Source organism: Moschus berezovskii, chromosome 4 (assembly GCF_049115385.1).
Source record: "Moschus berezovskii isolate FMDL1 chromosome 4, NW_MosBer_1.0, whole genome shotgun sequence".
Lineage (NCBI taxonomy): Eukaryota > Metazoa > Chordata > Mammalia > Artiodactyla > Moschidae > Moschus > Moschus berezovskii.
Window position 1 is genome coordinate 26,083,905 of NC_142463.1, and position 21,001 is coordinate 26,104,905.

General features: G+C 51.0%; 1 protein-coding gene across 5 annotated transcripts in view; it reads right to left on the minus strand.

The window, feature by feature from the left end:
- Positions 1-1,820: 1,820 nt before the first annotated feature.
- The window catches only part of TTC39A (tetratricopeptide repeat domain 39A), a 50,042-nt gene continuing 30,861 nt past the window's right edge, over positions 1,821-21,001 (minus strand). For 4 of the 5 annotated variants that reach the window (XM_055403855.2, XM_055403857.2, XM_055403856.2 and 1 more), the window contains exons 7-18: positions 19,198-19,297; positions 17,815-17,880; positions 15,772-15,880; positions 15,299-15,366; positions 15,158-15,217; positions 14,104-14,265; positions 8,967-9,058; positions 6,880-7,000; positions 4,455-4,566; positions 3,937-4,051; positions 2,916-3,032; positions 1,821-2,425 (exon numbers count right to left, since the gene is read on the minus strand). In XM_055403855.2, coding sequence (XP_055259830.1) covers positions 2,302-2,425; positions 2,916-3,032; positions 3,937-4,051; positions 4,455-4,566; positions 6,880-7,000; positions 8,967-9,058; positions 14,104-14,265; positions 15,158-15,217; positions 15,299-15,366; positions 15,772-15,880; positions 17,815-17,880; positions 19,198-19,297 — 1,246 coding nt within the window. In that variant the 3' untranslated portion in view covers positions 1,821-2,301. Of the gene's footprint in view, positions 2,426-2,915; positions 3,033-3,936; positions 4,052-4,454; positions 4,567-6,879; positions 7,001-8,966; positions 9,059-14,103; positions 14,266-15,157; positions 15,218-15,298; positions 15,367-15,771; positions 15,881-17,814; positions 17,881-19,197; positions 19,298-21,001 lie in introns of those variants that run through there. The other variant, XM_088835280.1, reaches the window with a different exon arrangement.

Below are 21,001 nucleotides of genomic sequence, written 5' to 3' on the forward strand. Positions count from 1 at the left end.
CCAGAATTAGAACTGTTGACAGCAGGAGAGAGCCTTAATCTAGTTCAAATTACTAAATTTTAGAGGCTCCATGACTCCCAGGGTCACACTGAAAAAGCAGTAGTAGCAAAGCAGGGGCTGGAATTAGGTCTCCTTACTTGGAGGCCAGAACTCTCCTCACCTGATCAGCTGCCTTTCTAGGGCAGATGTGCTAGGAAGGTCTGCAGTGTTAGAGAAGCAATGACCAGAAATGGCTCAAGACACAATGAGAATCTCAAGACAGTATTTTCACCTTCCTTCACATACATGTTTGTTTGTTTTTGGCCATCCAGCTTGCAGGATCTTAGCTCCCTGACCAGGGATTGAACCCCGGCCATGTCCATGAAAGCACCAAGTTCTAACCACTGGACCACCAGGGACCTCCCTCATAAACATGCTTTTGAGGGAGGAGCTCATGCTGCAGGTAGGATAAAGGAGACAAAACTGGTAAGACTGCAGCCAGGGCAGCAGACAGATGTTAAGGTGCTGGAGGGCTAATTTGTGAAGCCCAGAAGGAAATAGCAACAACTAGGAAATCACCCTGGCATAAAAAGTTTAAAAACACCTAAAATGAACACTGAGATGAAAGAAAGGTTTTGTAAACGTCAATTTTATGTTGGGTATGCAGTGACCAGTACTGCTTTTATACTGCAATGGGCAGCATTCTGAAATGTGAGGGAGGCCAAGGGGCCAACCCTGTTCAGCAGCCTAGCTCTAGTTCAACCCTTGCACCTGCCCTGCTGGGCTGGGCTCCCAGCATCCAGGCTGTGGAAGAGAGAGAGCTTGCCCTTTGTGGAAAGCATTCTTTTGTCTAGTTCTAACAAGATACTAGGTCTTTCCTTCGGTAGCATTTCTGTTCTGACAGTACACTAAGTGCAAAAGAAGATCTTTTGACTGTCTTTTCCTAGTGAGAATATGCTTTACCTAAAACCCATAACTTCATTCAATATCAGTCACAGGAAACTTAGTTGTATATTAATTGATTAAACCACCCTGTCCCTAGCATATGCTTAAAAGTGTTTGCTAAAATATAGCAGGCTGGAAGATTGGAAAAGTCATCTGTGGTCCTTCCCTTACAGAAACTGCATTTGTGTGTTTAAGTTAGTCAGACACTTTTAGGGGCCAAAAGGATAAGTGTTGAAAAGAGCTTCTACTCAGCTCCAACTGATTGTTGCCTTGTGAAAATGAAGCCCAGTATTGCAGATTTTTAAAGTAAGAAGCCAGAAACCAGATTTATTTGTGAAGTCTCCCCATTTTTAAATGTTTGTTAACTTATTCTGAAAATTTTAAAGCATTCGGTTGTCTAAATAAAACATGCTTGGGCCATATGGCTTCTGATTGAAACTTTCTGCCCTGCCCAAGAATTCAAGCAACAAAGTATTTTACTGAAATAGATGTTGCATGATCTCTGAAAGTATGTAAGTTTTATTACTGAAATATAGCTTTTCTCTTAACTGAAAAATCTAAAACATACATAAACAGGCTAAGAATAACCATTCTAAGAAAAATGCTATCAGTAAATAAATGTATCCTGAAGTATAGAAGATTTTTTCTCTTTCATAAATCATTCCCAGTGGTTTCAGTTTGGTGTATAGCAGACCAGTGTCTGAGAAACTTTACCTGCCAAATTTCTTGGCTTTGGCACAGAAAGGGCTCCCCTTCCTTCAGGCCTTGATATCATCACTCCTTGTAGTGGGACTTGATTTTTTTTTTTCCTACAAATGGACTCAAGATTATCTCACTAAAAAGACATGTTTGATTGTTTTTTCAATTGCAGAATTACAAAGGGGCTGTAAGAAGTAAGGTAGTGGGATTGTGTGAAACCTCTGTGTTTAGCCCTCAGAAATGAAGCCTGAGGTCCAGATCCTCTTTTGGGTCCTTCCAGCCCTGGAAGCTGAGACTTCGCTGAAGTCTAACAATGATTTACATACAGGTGGTTGGTTGGTGGTTTTTTTTTTTCCCCAAAGCCAACTTTGATTCCATCAGTGTATTTCTAAGGAAAATGTAAACTGTTCATACATTCTCTTAACATCACAGTGAAAAACAAGTACCCGTATGTGTGACAGGGCAGGCAGGGAGCTCCACCTGCTCTGGCCTTGACAAAAGCCCTTGGCCGCACTGATGAACATGCTGGCTTCTCTTCTGCAGACACCTATGTCGTGCTGTCCCAGTGGAGCACCGGTGGGCCCCAAAGGCAGGGCAGGGGGAGGGGTTCTTTTTGAAATGTTTCCAGGAGCTCTGTCCAGCTGATTCTGTCTTCCAACCTGGGACTGCTGCACAAAACTACAAGGACACTGATGAGACCATAGATCTGTTGCCCTTTTCTAGGGAAGACTTGGCTTGGAGTGTGGCTGCCTGGATTCGAAAATGTGTCCTGGATTCCATGGAATAATTCTTGTAGTTTTGCCTGGAAGAGACCAGAGAATCAGACATGTGAAGCTGCTCCAGGTTGTGATTTTTCCCTTAGTCTGAGCTGTGGGAACCCACTAGCCAAGGAATATTTTTAAAGGCTAATTCCTATCTCCATTTAAAGAAAGAGTTGGGCTTAAATTTAATAGGGATTACCTATTATCATGCCCTCTGGAACCACTCTTGGTCCTTTGGGGCCCAGTGTGAATCTAGAAGGCAGGAGACCTGCATCTTCACACCAGCCCTGCAGCTTGCAGTGTTACCCTGGATAACTCAGTCACTGAGTCTGGGATTTCAATTCCTCTTCAGTAAATTAAGGAAGAAGCCTCCCTACACCAAGTGAGAGCTGGGTTCCTCTGGAACATGGGCCCAGCCTCAGGGCTGCCTACACTGCCTTTGCCAGCACCCTCTCACACTGCTGCCTGGCACCTCTGCCTCCCCTGAGCTCATGGGGAACAAAGGCCAGACCAAGGCAAATCAAGCCTTACTTGGCAGTTTCCAAGAGTTTGACAGCCTCTTCGTTTCTGCCTTGCTCCATAAACAGCAGGGCCAGCTCCAGCAGGGCATTTGGGATCAAGTAGTGATCATATTTAATCCTCTTTTCACTGTAGGACAGAAGAAAACACAGCCTGCTCTTGAGACATCCTTTGGGCACGTCTGTCAGACTCCTCCTGAGCATCTCCCAAATGGGAGGATCCAACTCATGGTCTCATGGGGTTTTCTGACCTGAATTCCAACTTGGAAGGTTCCCACTATTCAGCCCTAGAAAGACTTAAGAACTACAGCAAAGCCTTCCAGTCCTCTGCACTTGGGGCCCCAAGTCCCTGACAGGTTCACGTCATGTCCTAAGCCTACCTCCACCTCAGTCCCCAACCCCGCACCCCGCCACCCTTTATTTCATCTACAACCCTTTCTCTACGACTTGACCTAAGCAGGGAAGGACTGACTGCTGTCACCTGACCTCTGGTGTCTTTCCTGCGTCCAGGCATTAGCACATGCTCTACCTACTCCACTTAAAACTCCTCTTTCCTTGCTTTCTCTGCCTAATAAACTTTCCAACTGAAGTGGCATTACTGGAAAGCCTTTCCTGGTGTCTAGCATTAGGTTTAGGTCCCTCCTCCTGGCACCTGCTGGCCTCTCTGCTTTCCTCTAGCACAGCCCTCACCATACCAGATTAAGTTACCTATAGCTGTCTCTCTAATATCTGTGCTCCCCAAGGACAGAGTTCCTAAGTTACAAACTCCAGGGGACACCATTCACAGGAAACACAGCAGATGGGCTCCTGTCGCTGGGCAGCCTGGTGGCCTTGGAGGACAAGGTCTGAATGATCTGGGCCTGGAAGGGTCCTAGCACAAAACAGAAACTAGTACATGTGAAGCGAGTAGGAGTAGGCCAGAGTCAGGCACTGTGCCTGTGCGCACATGGAAAGGGAAACCCAGAAAATGCTGCCCTGCAGCCCGGGCCCAGCAGTAGGCCATCTGGAGCGAGAGCAGCCACAGAGGCACTTACTTGGCAGAGATGCTCCTGAAATTCTCCTCAGCCTCCTGGACACGGCCCAGATATTTCAGACACAGGCCTTTCAGCAGCTTCACCAAGCACTCATCATCCACTGAGTACTCATTCTCTGAGAATAGGGAAGTGAAGGAAGACAGCTTTGTTCATTTTCTCAACAGTTACTCATGGAGCCCCTACTCTGCTGGGCCCTGGGGACACAGAGATGGCTCACACATGGTTCCTGTCCTCAGGGAGCTCACATCTGGGGAGGAAAGACAGACACTGAGACGATGACAATACAGTGAAGTCAGGACGGACTGAAGGAAGCTCAGGGCTTGTGGGAGTCCAGCAGAGGCCCTGATGCTCCCTGGGGGACAAGGGAGAAGCTGTCACTGAAACTCCGCCTAGAAAGGCAGAGGACAATTACCAGGGTAGAAAAGTGAGGAAGGACGTTTTGGGTAGAGGGAACCTTCAACTGTAAAGACCTGTGCTCAGACCCAGCCTGGCCAGTTCAAGGGCCTGGGGGTAGTCACCTGGGCCCTTTTCCAGCATCTCTTCAGCCTTGATGATAATCTCAAGGATCCCGTCTGTGAGTTCCGGCTGCTTCCCAATCACAGCGTAGCCATTCCAAATGTACATCATTTCCTAGGGGCAGGGGAGCAAGTCAGTCCTAGGTTTCCTCCCCAGTGGGGCATCAAGTTTCTCCATCTATAAAATGTGTAGCTCAGATGAGGGTCACTAAAGGCCCTTCTAGCTCTAATCTTCCATATCAAGTCTCAGCCCAGCCTTTGAAGCTGTAAGCTTGAGGGAGTGATGGGGATTCTTATCTCTTACTTATTATTGAGATCTCTCCTTACCCCTGTGAGAATTTAAGAGGGACCTGTATTCTCACACTTCTCCTCATACAGTTTTCAATTACGTTTCTGTTCCTGGAACCCTAGGGCACTAGTCTGCACTCTCCCAATCTCTCTGTCCAAATTTCCCATCCTTTGAGAACAAGGTCATGCCCCACACTCTCCAGGGCGCTGTCTTCCTTGCTCCAGCTAACAGGGCCTCCTGTACCAGAGGAATCATAGTTGACGTAAGCCTTCAGGGGCTTAAGACCAAGTTACCTTCTCTCCTATTTCACTAAGGCAGTGGGCCTGAGTTTCCATCTATGAAATATATGATTTCTTTCTTTGCCTTAACTGCCAGGAAGCTCAGAATACTAAATTTTCATTCTAGTAATTCTGTTAGCCCTGGTGGCTCAGAGGTTAAAGTGTCTGCCTCCAATGCGGGAGACCCGGGTTCGATCCTTGGGTCAGGAAGATCCCCTGGAGAAGGAAACGGTAACCCACTCCAGTATTCTTGCCTGGAGAATCCCATGGACGGAGAAGCCTGGTAGGCTACAGTCCACGGGGTCACAAAGAGTCTGACACGACTGAGCGACGGAATGGAACGGAATTCTGTTAGCCTATATTAGCATTTCCTAAACTATCAAACCAAGCAATGGACATGACAGTGACTTGTATACATAAAGTTCTAGAAAGACTTTTTATAGTTTTTGTTATGTTCTAGGGAGGCACTTTAAGTTTTGACAAGTACTTATTAAATCATTACATGGTCTAAAAGAGTTCTGTGGCTAAATAACAGGGACAAACTTCACCTTCAAGCTTCTTCTCGGAGACCTACCGTGCAGATGAGCATATAAAGGCTCCAAGAAGGTCTACAGTATGTAAACTTTGTTCAGGCCGGTCTTTCCCAAATGTATTTAATCACAGAAATAATCTTATGCACACATAGCATCTTGCAGGTTACAGTTTTGGAAATTCTCCCCTAAATATCCAGCTAGCTGCTTTCCCTGCCCCTCCTTACAACATATGCCCCCATTTGATGACAGTTTTATTGTATATTTTGAACTGTAAAATAGTTCAAAATTTATTTAAAGATATAAATAAATATCTTTTATTTATCAGGATATAAGCTCAATATAAATTCTACATAAATACTGAACTTGTTAATTTCTGCAGTGTTTAATAAGTTTTTATCAGCAGATTTTCATACCTGCTCTATGAAATGGGCATGGTAGATATTTACATTAAGGGAAAGGGGACCCTATATGCAAGGTCACACAATTAGTGGACAGCAGAGCCAGGCCTCTGAAGCAGCATCCTTTCTACCTTTCTGGCTGCCTTATTTGAATAACAAAGACTCTTAACAAACTAGAACCTGCTCTGATGCCTGCTCAGATCATGCATGGAATTAGCATCATAACTGTGATTCAGAATATGGGCTGGAACCAGACTGCCTGGGTTCAGATTCTAACTCATCAGCTATGGGACTTGGACAAGTTATTTCATCTTTCTACTTATATCTTATCTATATTTTAGCTTCCTACTTGTCTATTAGGCCTTATTATCCCCTTCTGTAAAATGGAGATGCCACCAGCACCTAAGAGGGTTCCTGTGAAGATCAGATGAGGCAATAGGCAATGGGTGTGATGAGCCTTGAACACAGCATGTGCCCAGTAACAATGCCAGCAATTACTGTTATTTCAGAGTCGACTGTAACATGGGTCCCAGCCTCAGAAAAGCTTGGGGCAGTGATGGGGGAACAGTACAAACAATAATTAAAATCATGTGACAAGACAGAAATAGACAGGGTGGCAACACAAAGAGCTGAGAGATGCCTACCTAGGAGAGCTGTGCTTTCTGCTTTCAGGCATCTGCAGCCTGCTCACTGTCTGCCCACCCCCATCCCTAGTAGACCAGTGCTTTCTCAGAGGTAGAGGTAGGCTCAAACTCATGCGTCCCTCACCCAGGGCCAGGTGATTTGTAAAATCCTCTCCAGGCCCTGGGGTCATGAGGGTCTCTGTCCTGCGTCCACACCCTCCAGGGTCACTGGCTGTATCCCTGACCCTCAGCTCTAATCCCCACAACCCCAAACGAGTTCAGGACCAGTCAAGACCCTCCTACCCACCAGAGCAGGGACGGGCAATGAGACAGGTTTAGGGGAGAGGTAGCGTCTGGACTTCCGGATGGCAAACTTCTCTGTGGGTAGAGATTTCCCAGCAATCTTGAGTTTCAGGCCTGGCACAGCTCTGTGGAAGAGATGAGGGTGGAGAGAGGGCAAGAAAATGCTAGAACTGAGAGTCCCCAGCCTGCCCAGCCTCTGCTTGACCCCTCTCTGGGCCTCATTTTCCCCATCTATGTGATGAGAGTGTTGGATTCATAGTCTGCGGCTACGGCCTAATTTCACAGGCCCTGTCGTGAGATCTGACCACTTCCTGTGGCTAGGCAGGCTCCTCTGCACCAGGAGCTAGAGGTGAGACTGTACATGACCACCTCCACCCCTCGGGCCCTCTCTGCCTTCCAGCTGTCCCTCTCTACTCCCAGCCCCCATTTCCTGAGGGCCCAGCAGAAGTCTGACCCTAGTTTCACAGAGATTAAAACTCATAAAGGGAAGGACCTGCCCAAGACCACACAGCACAAACCTTTCATTAACTCTGGCCATGTGAGTTGCAGCCTCCTCAGCTGTTTCCAAGGGTAGAGTAAAACGTGGGATGCAGCTGAGCAAGACTACATCTAGGTCCCCATCTCCCCAGCTCTGCCTTGCCCTGAATTTCTGCCACAATCATGGGGGTATGGCTGTGACCTGAGCAGTCCAGGCCCAGTAAACAGCTGGACCTAGTTGTGAGGTCCCCACCAAACACCTCTGCCACTTATTCACTGTGGAACCTCTCTGGGCCTGCTTTCTCATCCGTAAAGTGGAGACAATGATATGAAAAGGAGAATTTGTCACCCCCAAATATGCGTCTTTGGCATAAGGGTTATTTTAGGCTGATTATTTTTAAGAAAACAGCAAACACACAAAATGCTCTGAAAATCTAGTAGAATTTAACCTTTTTGTAAGAGACATTTACAAGGAAAATGTCCATTTGTAAGGATGTCTTTCTCTGAACCAGGAAGAGGAGGAAGACTAAATCTCCAGAAACTTATCAATGAAGAAGGCGGAGACTAAAATCTGTATAACAACCATATACCCTCTCTTCTACCTGAAAACCTCCCATAACTGGCTCCCCATCCAACTAAATCTTTTTTGCTTTAGCTGGAGATGGCATTTAAGGTAACAGCTTGGGCCATTTCAGAGAGTCAACTCAGTTTTCCTGGGTCCCTCCAATATAGGAGTTATTAAATTTCTGTTTGTTTTTTCCATTAATCTTATTATGAGGGTCTCAGCCAAGAATCTAGAAGGATGGAGGGAAAATAACTCTTATTTCCCTACAGATTCTTACCCTCACCGATCTTCTAGAAGAATTACATAAGATAAAGAAACTAAGTCACTCAGTAAATGACAGCACCCTGTGACTGTGACAGCCCAGGAAGCAATGGTTACACTCACTTCCACATCTGCAAGTTGGGGCCAACCCTCACCATGATTAGGGGAAAGCCCGAGGCTCCCTCCTCAGGCCTGCCATGGCTGAGTCCTGCTCTAGGCCCTTGGCAGAAGGCAAACACAGCAGTGCAGGTAAGAATAAAAACAGCCACCATTTATTGGCTCCAGGCCCTACTGCAGACTCTAAATCTATTCTCTATTTGATTTACAAAACAACCCTGCAAAGCCGAGTTTGTTATTCCCATTTTACAGATGCTGAAACTGTCTCAGATGACACAGGTTACAAATGGCAGAGGCTAGATTTAATCCTGCTTGCGTGATTCCAACTCTGCTTTTCTGAGTGTATCAGGTTAACTCGGCAGAAGGAACCTCTCTGGACCTGTGTCCACATCTGTGCTACACTCTGGATGAAAGAGGCACAGTGGAAATGATGTTGACAAAACCACTTTTGTGAAAGAAAACCTCTGAACAGATTCAAAGGGCTCTAACAGCAGCAGCAGCAAGAGGAGGTGGGCGTGGGAGACAGCGACACGCATGGGGTGGGGGGAGGACTGGGGAGGGCTGGGGGTTCAGGGCCCTGGGGATGACAATCCCCCCATCTCCCTCTGCTCAGGGTGGCTGTGAGCAGAGCCTGGCTGAGACCTACAATGGAATGCAACGGCCAGACCCACCTAAACAACTCCACTTCGTCATCTCCGAACGGTTTGTAGTCCTCCTTCCCAAACATGCTGAGGTAGGCGGCCTTCATGTAGATATAGGTGGCCTGTGTGACGCAGAGCAACAGTCAGGTGTAAACAACCTGCCCTCCAAATCACAGTCCTGAACTGGCACAAAAGCTCACCGGAACCTCACCATTATCCCCAACCCCCAGGGGAGAAACTGGGCGAGGAAGCTGAAGCAACTTGAGGACATGACCTAGGAGTTAAATCCATGAGGGGCCGTGTCTAATCACCTGACCTCTCCACTCTGAAGCAACTGGGCAGACTCAAGCAACTAGTGCATGCACCGGGCAGTGCTGAGGACAGGACGGAGACACAAAGACAGGGCAGCAGGGGCTCTGGGGACGATACAAAGGGAAGCAGCCACTTCACACTGGGCCCTTGAAGGCCAATGGGAAGATTCACGGAAACAGAAAAAGGACCTTCCAGGCAAAAGGAACATCCTGATCAAAGGGAGGGCAGAGACGTGTGTAAGTGGGATGCAAATGGGTGGGTAGCATAAAGCATGGAATACACAAAAAGTGTGAGGCCAGGAGGGGCAGGGACCTGGGTTATGGCTCATCTCAGGATCCCTTGGTGAGACTGCCTTGCTGTGTACCAGGCACTTTACATATATCACTTGATCCCAAAGACAATGCCAGAAAGGAATCTGTACCCTACCTCTGCTTCCTGGGAAGCAGGGCTGCTAGGGGCAGAGCTGGGAGGGACCCCAGGTTTGTGTGGCTTCAAGGGATCCACTGACAAGACAGGGGTGGTTTGCAGAGCCCCAACCTCACCCCCATCTCAGAGATCTATCTCTGAAAGCCGCTCCCCTTTGCCTGAAGTTCAGTGCCAGAGGAGCCTGGCTCTGTGCTGCCCTCCAGTGGTCGAGTCTTGAACCACAGCTCCTGCCACGGGGGCTGCTACCCAGCAAAGTATAGCGGGTACAGGAGGGAAGGGAGCCGGACATCCTGGAGTCCAGTCTTAGGAGAAGATGGAAAGCAACCTCCACCTGGGAGCCCCACCCATGCTGAAACCCAGGGCTGCTCCCAGTTCCAGTCTGCCCTCAGCACCTCAGCCTGCCCTTCACAACATGAGGAAAAGCTGGTCTTTGCGGGGTGTGCTAAGAGATGCTCCCCTCAGTGAAATCTGTTCCCCATCCCATCTCTAACCTCTTGGTGTCACCTGTGCCTTCTCCCTCTCCCTGGCCCCAGCACTGAGCCGCCAAGCCCTCCGGACTTTACTTCCCACAGAATTCCTGAATCCCAGCAACCTGGCCCCATCACTCCACACCATCTCCCCGCTCCAGGCCTCCAGGGTTGTCTTCCTACTGCCCTGGTCCACGTGCTCTCCTCACTGATGTCCTGCTCCCACTCCTGCCCCCCGCCAGCCATTCTCCACACCACTGCCATGCGGACACTTTAAAATGAGGTCACAGCAGTCCCTCTGACTCATGATATCCCATCACATTGGGGAGAACGTCCACTCTCCCTGTCATGGCCTGCGAGGCCCAATGCAGCCTCCCCTGAATTTCCCCTCCAGCTTCTCCTCACTCTAGCCACACTGGCCTTTGGGCTGTTTCCAGGATGTATCAACTCATGGCTTCAGCTTCCTTCGACACCTGTCCTAACATCTACCAGGCCTGGAACATTCTTCACGGAGATGTCAGCCTGGCTTGCTCCTTCACTCCATTTTGGTGTCTTCTCAGGCAGGCCCCTCCTGACCAAACTGTTCTCCACATCCTGCACCTTGCCCAATTTTTCTTTATTGCACTTAACCAGAACCTGACGTTATCTTACACTGCACATCACCTATGTTCCTTGTCTCTTTCCCCACTAGAATATCAGCCTCGAGGTCTTTGTTCAGTTGTAGATGACCTTCCCTAGAATAGGACTGGCATGTGAGGGTGCCCAGCGGCTGCAGGACAGATCAGATTTCTAAAAGCACAAATACAAGCCACAAGCAACAAGGGCTCCCCCACTGTCAGGCTAAAGCCCAAGCAGCCACTCAGGGCCCTGAAGACCTGCTCCTCTGGCTCCTCCTCCAGGCCTCTTCCCTATCACTCCCTAAACTCACCTCAGGCCCCTGCTTGTTCTGTCCCTCTGCCTGGGATCCTACTGCCCCTTCTTTGCCAGGCTCATCTGCACGCTTCCTCTCAGAGCTTCTGCCCCAACCCTGCCCCTCACCCGAACTGAGTCAACAGGAATTAGGACGGATGCAGTGACCTAGCATGGTGAGAGCCATGGCATCCAAGCTACTAAGGGATGTTATGGGGCCATGCTGATGGAGAGCCACAGCCACCCTGTCTGAGGGAGAGTCCTGTCTCCCAGAGTTACCGGTTTGCCTATTGATTCCACATATTTATTTTGCCAGATTACTCTACTAGCTTCTGTGCAGGCAGGCAGTCCTTGTCCCCAAGAAGCTTCCAGTGTGTGGCTTAGAGGGGGAAGACCCCTCCACGGTCCCCCTGCACTTCCACCCACAAGCCCTTCACAGGACCTCTTGGCAGCCCCCTAGCTTCCCAGCCTATGCCCCTGCAGTTCTTCTGGCCTTGGGTGTCCTGCCACCCTAATTCCTCATCCTTCAAGACTCTCAGTTCAGACATCTCCTTTTCCAGAAGCCTTCCTTGTCCTCTTGGCTAGGCTGCTCAGGGCTGCCTCTGAGCTCCCCTCAGATCCCCCCATTACGGCACTGAGCACACCGTTGTCACCACCTGGTTTCTGGCTGCAAGCACTGGGGGAAAGGCCCACAGGGATGACCCAGCTTAGCACAGGTGGACACTGAGCAGAGGGGCCGGCACGCAGGGCAGTGACCACAGGCCAACTCCCTAGAGCTGGAAGCCGGTGGACTTTAGTAGCCAAGCGCTGGATATTAGGGATGAATGAGGCCCCAGAACTCGAGGTGCCACAACCCCTACCTACTTTCACAGGAAACGCTTTTGAGAAAAGCACTGCAGAGAGAAGGGGGCTGACCACCCCAAAGCCACAGAGCTGAAGACTGAGCCAACTCACAGCCAGACTTGCTGACATGTGGGAGGCCTGGCCCTCCCTCTGTTCCTCACAGCAGATGTGTGGCCACCTCAGGTCTCTTCTTCCTTGGGTAGAAGGCCCAGCCGCCTGCCCCACTTCACAAGAAGGCTTCTAGATCACTTTAATTTATAAAGGTTCTCAGAGGCTTTGTTGGGAGGGGGAGGGATGAGAGATGAATGCTGGGCCCACAGGGGCTGGGCCTCAGGAAGTGCCTTCAACAGCAAGGTGGTCTTGGGGCAATCTGGGCCTACTCAGGGGAACTGAGGAGCAAGGGAAAATACAGAGGCCTTGGAGTCAAAAAAAACTGTCTTCAGATCCTGTGTGTGTCACCAGCTGCTGTGTGGCCCAGGGAAGTCTCTCACCCTCTCTTCGCCTCTGTCTCTCATGTGCCTGATGGAGATAATATCTACCTCACTGGGTGTAATGTGGAGGAAAGCACAAGCGCTGGGCACACAGTCAGAGCTCAGTGAAAGCCCACTCCTCCTCCCAGCCCTGCCTGCCCTGAGCCAGCGAAAGTGAAAGTCACTCTGTTGTATCCGACTCTCTGTAACCCCAAGGACTGTAGTCCACAAGGCTCCTCTGTCCGTGGAATTCTCCTGGCAAGAATACTGGAGTGGGTTGGCATTCCCTTCTCTAGGGGATCTTCCCAACCCAGGAATCGACTCCAGGTCTCCTGCACTGCAGGCAGATTCTTTACTGTCTGAGCCACCAGGGAAGCCAACCCTGAGCCAGAGAGTCCCTTTCAGCCTGGGCCCTAGGCAGGGTGACTAATAGGGACTTTCATTCAGAGGTGGGAGAAAGATGAGAAAATCAGGGTCACTGAGACATATGTGCTATGGATTTCACAATAGAGGATGCTCTCTGATGATCTAGATGATTCTAAGACTCTTAGTTCAGAATTCTGTGCTATCATTACTCTATGATGAGAATGGCTTATACTTATTTCACCACTTACCATGATAACACTTTGGCCACATGATGTGAAGAATTGACTCACTGGAAAAGACCCTGATGCTGGGAAAGATTGAAGGCAAGAGAAGGGGATGACAGAGGATGAGATGGTTGGATGGCATCACCAACTCGATGGACATGAGTTTGAGCAAGCTCCAGGAGTTGGTGGTGATGGACAGGGAAGCCTGGCAGGCTGAGGTCCATGGGGTTGCAAAGAGTCAAACACAACTGAGTGACTGAACTGAACTGAACCATGATAAGCATTTATGGTTAAGCATGGCATCTCCTTAATGCTCACTCCCAACAACACTTATTCTGGGGCATCACCTCATTTTTCTTTTGGGGAATCACCCCTTTCCTACTTCTAATCCATGAGGGGTCTTCCCACCCCTGTTTCCAGGCCTGTGATCTACGCAGACCAATGAGGCTCTATCATGGGACTCTGGTTGAAACCAATTGGGAAGATGATATAGGAGCAGGCAGCCCATAGCCACCCTGCTGGCACATGGAGAGAAACTGCCTGTACAATGAAGAAGTCACACAGAAGAACACAGTCCCAGCCAGAAAAAATAAGCCCAAATGACAGAATTAGAATTCCTGGATTCAGCCCAACCTGAAATCAGAAGTGCCTAGAATTTTCAGTTATATGAACCAATAAGCCTTTGTGTTTACACCTGCATAGTCAGCTAACATGTCCACTAGCTCCATGTGACTGTTTACATTTAAATTAATTAAAATAGAATAAAATAGAAAACATCCAGTTTCCCAGTTGCAGCAGGCACATTTTAAGAGCTTGGAGTGCATACGTATGGGGGCTCCCACACTGGACAGCACAGAACATTTTCACTGGAACAGAAAGTTATGTTGGGCAACACTCACGCAGACCATGTGAGTGACACTTCTGTACCTTGTGGCTAAAAATCTCGACACCTTGTAGTTCTAAAGGTCACCTGTTTCCCGTGGTCTTTAGTTCCTTCCAACCCTGAGGTCTAGTAGAATTTGTGGTTTTGCTTAAATTATAGCTGAGATGTCTGTGTTCGGTTAGGGGTTTGGTCCTGGTCTGGGGCTCATGGCCAATCTAGGCTGGTCCTCTGGTCTCCCTCTTCCCCCAGCACATGGCGTCAGCTCACCTTGGACCAGGAGTTCTCCTTGCTGAGCAAGTCCGCGTAGAAGTAGGCCATCGTCCACTGGCCCTTGTAGGTGAAGCACCACATCAACTCCCAGTAGCACATGTGGTGGAACTGCTTCCAGTGCTGCTGGGCCTCACAGCACTCCTCAAACCGCTGGATGGCCTGTGGGCACCTGCCACTGAGCCTCTGCCAGGATCCCCCAGCCCCGCCGTCTGCCCCGACCCCCTGCCACGCCCTCCATCCCTGCCCAACTCCACAGCAGCCCCAGCCCCACGCCAGCCTCCGGAGGGGGACGCGCAGCAGCATCGGGGAGACAGTGGGTGTGGCCTCCAGTCCCGGTTCTATCCTCAAAGTCTTACATGACCTTGGGCCCAGTTACCAACCCTCCTAGGGACTCTAGTCTTTCGGCACAGAGCGAAAGGGTGTGGGACAGAGCTATAACAGAGGCGCAATAAGCAGTGGGAAGTATTAAAGTGATATACTGATGTCTCTGCCTCAGAGCAAACTCCAAAGGTTCCAGCAGCTTCCACAAAGTGACCTGGACCCAGGGCATCTGTCCTTCGGCCTGAGGAACCACAGCCAGGACCAGCGGAAGGCACCAGAACTCTGAGTCACAGAGTCTGTCCTGGGCCTTGGCTCAGTGCTGGGGATTCTCAGGGTGGTAAGCCTCCCCTCCCTCACCCCTTCCACAGCTCCCTCCCTCCTCGGAGCCCAGATCCTTAGACAGGCCGTCCAGGTGCCTGCTTCACCCCTGGCAGCAGGTTCCAGCCTGTCACCCTGCCCTGGACAGGGCATCCTCCCACCTCTCTGCCTTACTCAAGGGTGCTGTATTCCTCCTCCTCCCTGTCAATCCCACTCACCACTACCACCACCTCCTCCCTCGCCCTCCCAGACTGTCCCATTGTTGGCAGTGCCTCTCCTGGGCCCGCTCCCTTTGTGGGTCTTCTCTCAGGGCCCCCTCCCGTCTGCCTGTCCCCTGTCTGTGTGTCTGCAGACCTACTGACCTGGGAGACCTGAGGGGCCTCCAGCATTGGCTCAGACCCTTGTTACTTACCGCATCAACATTGCCTTTAATGACTTCAATCCGCCCCGCAAAGAACAGGAAGATGGCGCCCTACAATGACACGTATATGGGTTTGGGGGGGTCCACAGGGCACATGTGGGCTGGAGGTGTCTACCAAGAGGTGAGGCTCACCTTAGGGTATCGCTTCAGGTAGGGTCTCAAGAGCTTCTCTGCCTCCTCGATGTTGACATTCCCGGTGCCTGAAGGAGATGGGCAACAACAGGACACATCACCATCCTCCCTGGTGATCCTCCCAGCAACCCACCAGGGGCTTCTCAGGGCCTCCATTTCTGCTCTGAGAAATGCGGATGATAATTCTGCTGTCTCCGGGGTGATGTGAGGACTGAATAAGACGCTAGGGCCAACAGCATCCTCATGCCCTCTACAAGGTGGGCAGGAACCACCCCCATTTCACAGGTGAGAAAATCAAGCCTGGAACCCAGTAACACTGTAAAGAAGTGAGTGTCCAGGCCCCTGGATAGTTGCAGTTCTACTGTTTCTGGTTTCAGGGCCCCCTCCCCAGTCCTGGGGGCCCAGCAGCCCCTTGCCCTCTAGAGGCAGCCAAAGCCCAGAGGCCCCGGCACTCACTGGGAGGGCACTCCTACCAAGCACGAAGGTGAGGAAGGTGTGGTAGCAGAGCAGCAGCATGACGCAGAGCACGGCGCGGAAGCTGTGCCCTGACGCCCCCTCCTCCAGCTGCAGCAGCCCGTAGTCCTGGGGAAAGATGCGGACAGCTGAGGCCAGCCAGGCCTGAGCTCCCCAGCTCTACCCCAGGACCTGGGGCAGGGGAGGGGAAGGGAGGCCACTGGACAGCTGTGAGGACGACACTGCTGCGGAAGGGACCAGAGAGTGCTGAGCTCCGAGTCTGGAGCCCTGGAGGCTGGGCCAGCTGCTCCCAGGCTATGCGACCAAGAACGAGAGGCTGTCCTTCTCAGTTCCTCAGCCATCCTGCTGTGGGCAGAGGACACCACTGCCACAACCAGGGCGAAGGCGAGGGTGTCCCCTCCCTCCCTAAGAGCCCCTTCCCCATTCCTCCCTACAGTCACCTGCTCAGTCCCCATGGTGGGCGCCAAGGCCCTGAGCAGCCCCAAGTCTGGTGGGGGAGTAGAAATGACAAGGAGGCAGATAATCCTAACCACAGGCTCAGGGCACAGACAGAGCCATAGAAACTGCCGGCTGGGAAGGCTCCCAGGAGGAGAAGGCTCCAGAGCCTGCCTGGGGAGGAGCAAGAAGCCAGACTACGCTTGTATCACCACCGGCAGTTTCTGCCCCACTGCCTGTCCTAGAGTGTGTTCCTGATCTTTCTAATAGACACAGCTGACTTGGCTCACCCCTGCTGCAAACCCTCCACAGCCCCTTGACTTTGGGATAAAGATGAAGCTGGAGCTGGTGGGTATAGGAGGTCCCTCTTGCTCCAGCCTTGCCACCCTCTCTTCCTGGCCAGGCCACCCTGTCCCACCTCTCAGACTTTCTCGTGTTCTCCATCATCATCCTGAGATCCTACTCAGGACCCAAGGGCCTTCTTATAAAAGAAAAACTGAGAACTTTCAGAGCCTCTAACGAGTGTTTCCCTGGGCCCAGGCCACAGATCACAGATGGCAGCCAAGCCTGTATGTGTTCTGGGACAGGCAAGAAGCAGCACAGGGTCCCAGGTGAAGAGCGGCCCTTCCCAGAACTTGTCTGTCCTCAGGGTACAGGAGAAAGCCTCAGTGTGGTGCTGGAGCATGCAGCATCACCCTGCTCTAGCTGTCTTTCACACAGAGAGAAACAGGCTACACAATCTGGTGGACCAAGGAAGACTGCTTGGTCCTGTAGTATTTATTGTTATGATCATGCTCTTACCATGCCACATAATATGGGTTCTCTGTGTAGTGATGTTTCCTTTAAATACATTTAAGTAAAAAAAAAAAAGAACCACATTTGAGAAAAATAATATGTAAATAATAATATAGAGGTCTGTGCACATGGCGAACGCTCAGGAAAGGCTGGAGAAAGTCCAAGCTGGAGAAACACTGATGTGATCAGAGGAGAGGGCAGTCAGTGGTCTGTGTTCAGAGTCACAGGAAGAAGGGGATGAGGCTAGCCAGACCCAGGGCTCCTGACTTCCAGCTTAATGCTCCTTGTATCATTCTGGGTCTCCTCCACCATGGAGCCCTCCCTGATCTGCTACCCAGCACTCAGGTTCCTGCCCTCAGTAAAGCCTCTGGGTTCTTGAGTCCTCTGGTTTCTACCTCAAGGCCCAATGCACAGCAGGGCTCCCCACGGGCATCTCCCAGACAAGAAAATGGTCCCAAGGGGAGGGACTTGCTGAAGGCTATCTGAGGGGAGAAGGACCAGGTTTCTAACACCTGCCAGACATAGAGATGATGACCCCAGGCCCCTAAAGGACCCCTGGAGCTGCTCTTCATGCCTACCTGCACCCTAGAGCCTCTCCACCCTGAGAAGAGCCTGGTAGCAATCACTGGTCCCATTTGCAGGAGAGCAGACTGAGGCCTAGAGAGGCCTGGGCCTTGTCCAGGGTCTCACACGGAGGGGGGCGCTGAGCCAGGGCTGGCACTAAGGCCCCACAGCCCCTCAGCCACACCCCACCAGGTAAGCTCCGGCCCTGGGGCTGAGAGGATTGGGAGCCCCAGGAGGGAGGCGGTTACCTTGTTTCCTGAAAACCCTACGAACTCGAGCAGCCGCAGGATCCTGGTAGGAAGCATGGACAGCGTCTGAAGAGAGAGGGAGGCAGACCCATGAGGGGTGGGGGCCACCCTTCCCAAATGCAGACCTCCACAGTCCTGGGGGTGATCCCTGAAGTACAGGCCCATCTCTGGAATGCCCATGAGGCCGCCCCCAGCTCCACCTGATGGAGAGAGGCACTACAGCGTGACAATAAGGAACAGACTGTGTCTCAATCCTAACCTCACCACTCCCAGCTCAGTCACCTCTCTCTGCCTCAGTTTCCTCATCTGTAAAATGGAAATAAAAATAGCCCCTACCAGACGGATCACATTAATACACGTGAAGAACATAACAGAGGTTGCACCTAGCAGTTAGCTATTGTTACTACACTTAATCCCTGCTTTGTACCAGGATCTCTGTCATTGCATTGAATCTCGGAACAGTCTTGCAAAGAAGGCATTTACTGCTATGTTTGACAGAGGGAGAAACAGAGGCATAAGGTAAGTGACAGAATATGCCCAAGGCTCCACAGATCAGAAGTGGAGCCACTTTTTGAACCCAAGACAGTCCAGCTACAACCTGCTAAAGGATCTGATGCACTCTGCAGCTTGTATTTCTCAGCACTTGGGCCAGAATCATTGCTCCCATCTTACAAATGAGGAATCTGAAACCCAGAGAGGGGCAGAGATCCCCATCTGAACAGGCTTTGCCTATAGGGGAGGAGCCACCGCCCACCACACACACTTTGGGGTAAGTCCCTGGCCACCCAGGGCCAGGAGTCCGAATCATCCAAGACCAGCTCCTCCTCCCAGGAGCAGGCACACCTCTTCTGCGCCTCCCTGACTCAGCTCACGCTCTTCCCTCTGCCTAGAATGCTCTTTCCGCCTGGAAAACTTCCCTTACCTGTGGATCCTTCAAGTTCCAGCTCAAATACTCTCCGTTCCCCGGAACCTTCCCCAGCTCCCCCAGAAAGAAGTCCTGGCTTTCTCTTCCCCATGGGTCACCAGTTGTTTCCAGGCCTGTCTCCTTCCCAGCCACTAGTCAATGTTTAACCACCAGCTTTCTGGGGAGGAAAAGGCCCTGATGTCTTGTGTTTGTCAATTTCTGGTGCTAGAAATACTGTCGACATAGTTGATTTCAAGCTTCAACTTGCCTCAGGAAGAAACATACAGAAGGGACCATGGAGCCATGGCCAGCCCCCACTCCCACCCCATCTGTGAGTTACCCCCAGGCTGGCAGTGTGTCTGCTTCATCACTGGGGGCCCGGAACAGTAGCCCGGCAGAGACCCAGTGTAGGGCAGTAATGTGCAGGGGAGATTAATCCTGAACCCAGATGCTGGACACGGGGAGGGTCGCCCACTCACCAGGTTGAAGGCTCCCACGCCGAGCTTCACCCCTCCTTCAAAGTGCCTGTGGCTCTCCCCCCTGCAGTACTGGGAGGACTGCACCAGGCTGTCCAGCTCCCTGCAGATGGAGGCAGAGCCGATTTCAGCCACGTCTGGGGGGCGGGGGCCCCTTCCAGCTGGAGCCAAGTGGCCCACACTTCTTACTGATCTCAGAACTCCCTGGTGGTGGATATGTAACTGTCTGGCAGCCCCATCTCCCACGGCAATGACACACCCTTGGCTCTTGCATTTCAGCTCTACCAGCTCTCGCACACCTGCCTCATCCGACCTCTAGGCTTTGGCTTGTGCTCTGCGTTCTGTCTAGAACAGCTTCTCAACCTCGGTACTGCTGATAAGTTTAGGCTGGATAACTGGACCATTCTTTGTTCAGATTGGGGGGAGGGAGGCTCTCCTGCACATCCTAGGAAGTTTAGCAGCATTCCTGACCTCCACTCACTAGCTGTCAGGAGCAGCTTCCCCCAGTATGACAAGCAAAATGTTTCTGGACATTGCCAAATGTCTTGTGGGGGGAACACTGGCCCCAGCTGAGGAACACTGGGCTAACTCCAACAGCACCTCCTTAAGGAAGTCTTCCTGGAGTTTCTTGGTCGGAATCCAACCCTCTTCCTTCCTTCCTTCCATATACATATGCCAGTTCGCCTGGGGCAGGACAGGGAAATTAAAGAGGTATCTGCCTCCTCCCAGGCCATGAGCATCTTGAGAGCATTCACTCAGCAAACACTGACTGAGCTTCTCTGGACGGCAGGGTGCGTCAAGCTGCTATCTTCACTACTCTCCCCTCTCAGGGATGGACCCCCATCGAGTCACTGAGAGGAAGAGGGGGAACCCTGGAGCCTGACCTCATTTGGGGTGCTGGGAAGGTTTCCTCAAGGGGCTGACATCTGAGCTGAAACCTGAGGAACGAGGAGCTAGCCTGCACAGAGTGTTCCTGGCAGAGAGAACAGCCTGTCCAAAGGCCCTGAGGTAGGAATGAGCTGGCATGTTTGAAAAACTGAGGGCAGGCCCAAATGGCTGAGGCGGAGGGGGGCAGGAGATGTGGTTACAAGAACAAACAGAGCTCCCAGGAGTGACTCGGCAAAGACCTGGGACTTTATTCTAAGAGCAAGAGGGGTCTTGGGAGTTGGCAGGGAGTGACCTGACAAGGTTTGTGCTTTGAAAACATCACTCTGGCAGCAGGTAGGGAGACTGGAGGGGCCAAAACACACATCCAGTTTCCTTGAGCAATTCCAGCAGAGACCACACAAAGGAGGATGGTATCCGCGCACTGCATGGCATGTGACACCCCAGTAATACCTTGAAATCAACCTCACAGTGTCTCCACAGGGAAACCCTCACATTAAGTGAGCAAAGTAATGGCAACAGTCTCGAGTCAATTCAAGTCAACTTTTAATGGAAAAGGAGTTTCAATGCCAAACTGGGGGCAGGAGGGAGGGTTAATTACTTTCAGAGCTTTCCTGGTCTGGGAATTACAGACAAGGCCAGCAGGACCATGTTGGGCAGAAGTGCTCTGGATTAAGTCTTCATTCTTTGCTCCATAAACATGGCCCTATGTGTGACCCAGTGCTGAGCCAGCATGGAAATAACCTATCTGGCCCTCGAGCAGCTCCCAGTCTGGGGAGGGGGTGTGTGTATATAAGCACCATTTATTTCTACGATTTGGAGGGTTCAAGGAAGGCTTCATGGGGAAAGTGGCATTTGGATGGGGCCTTAACGAATGTGTAGGAATTCTATTGATGTCTTCAAAATGATTGTTCCTGCATCT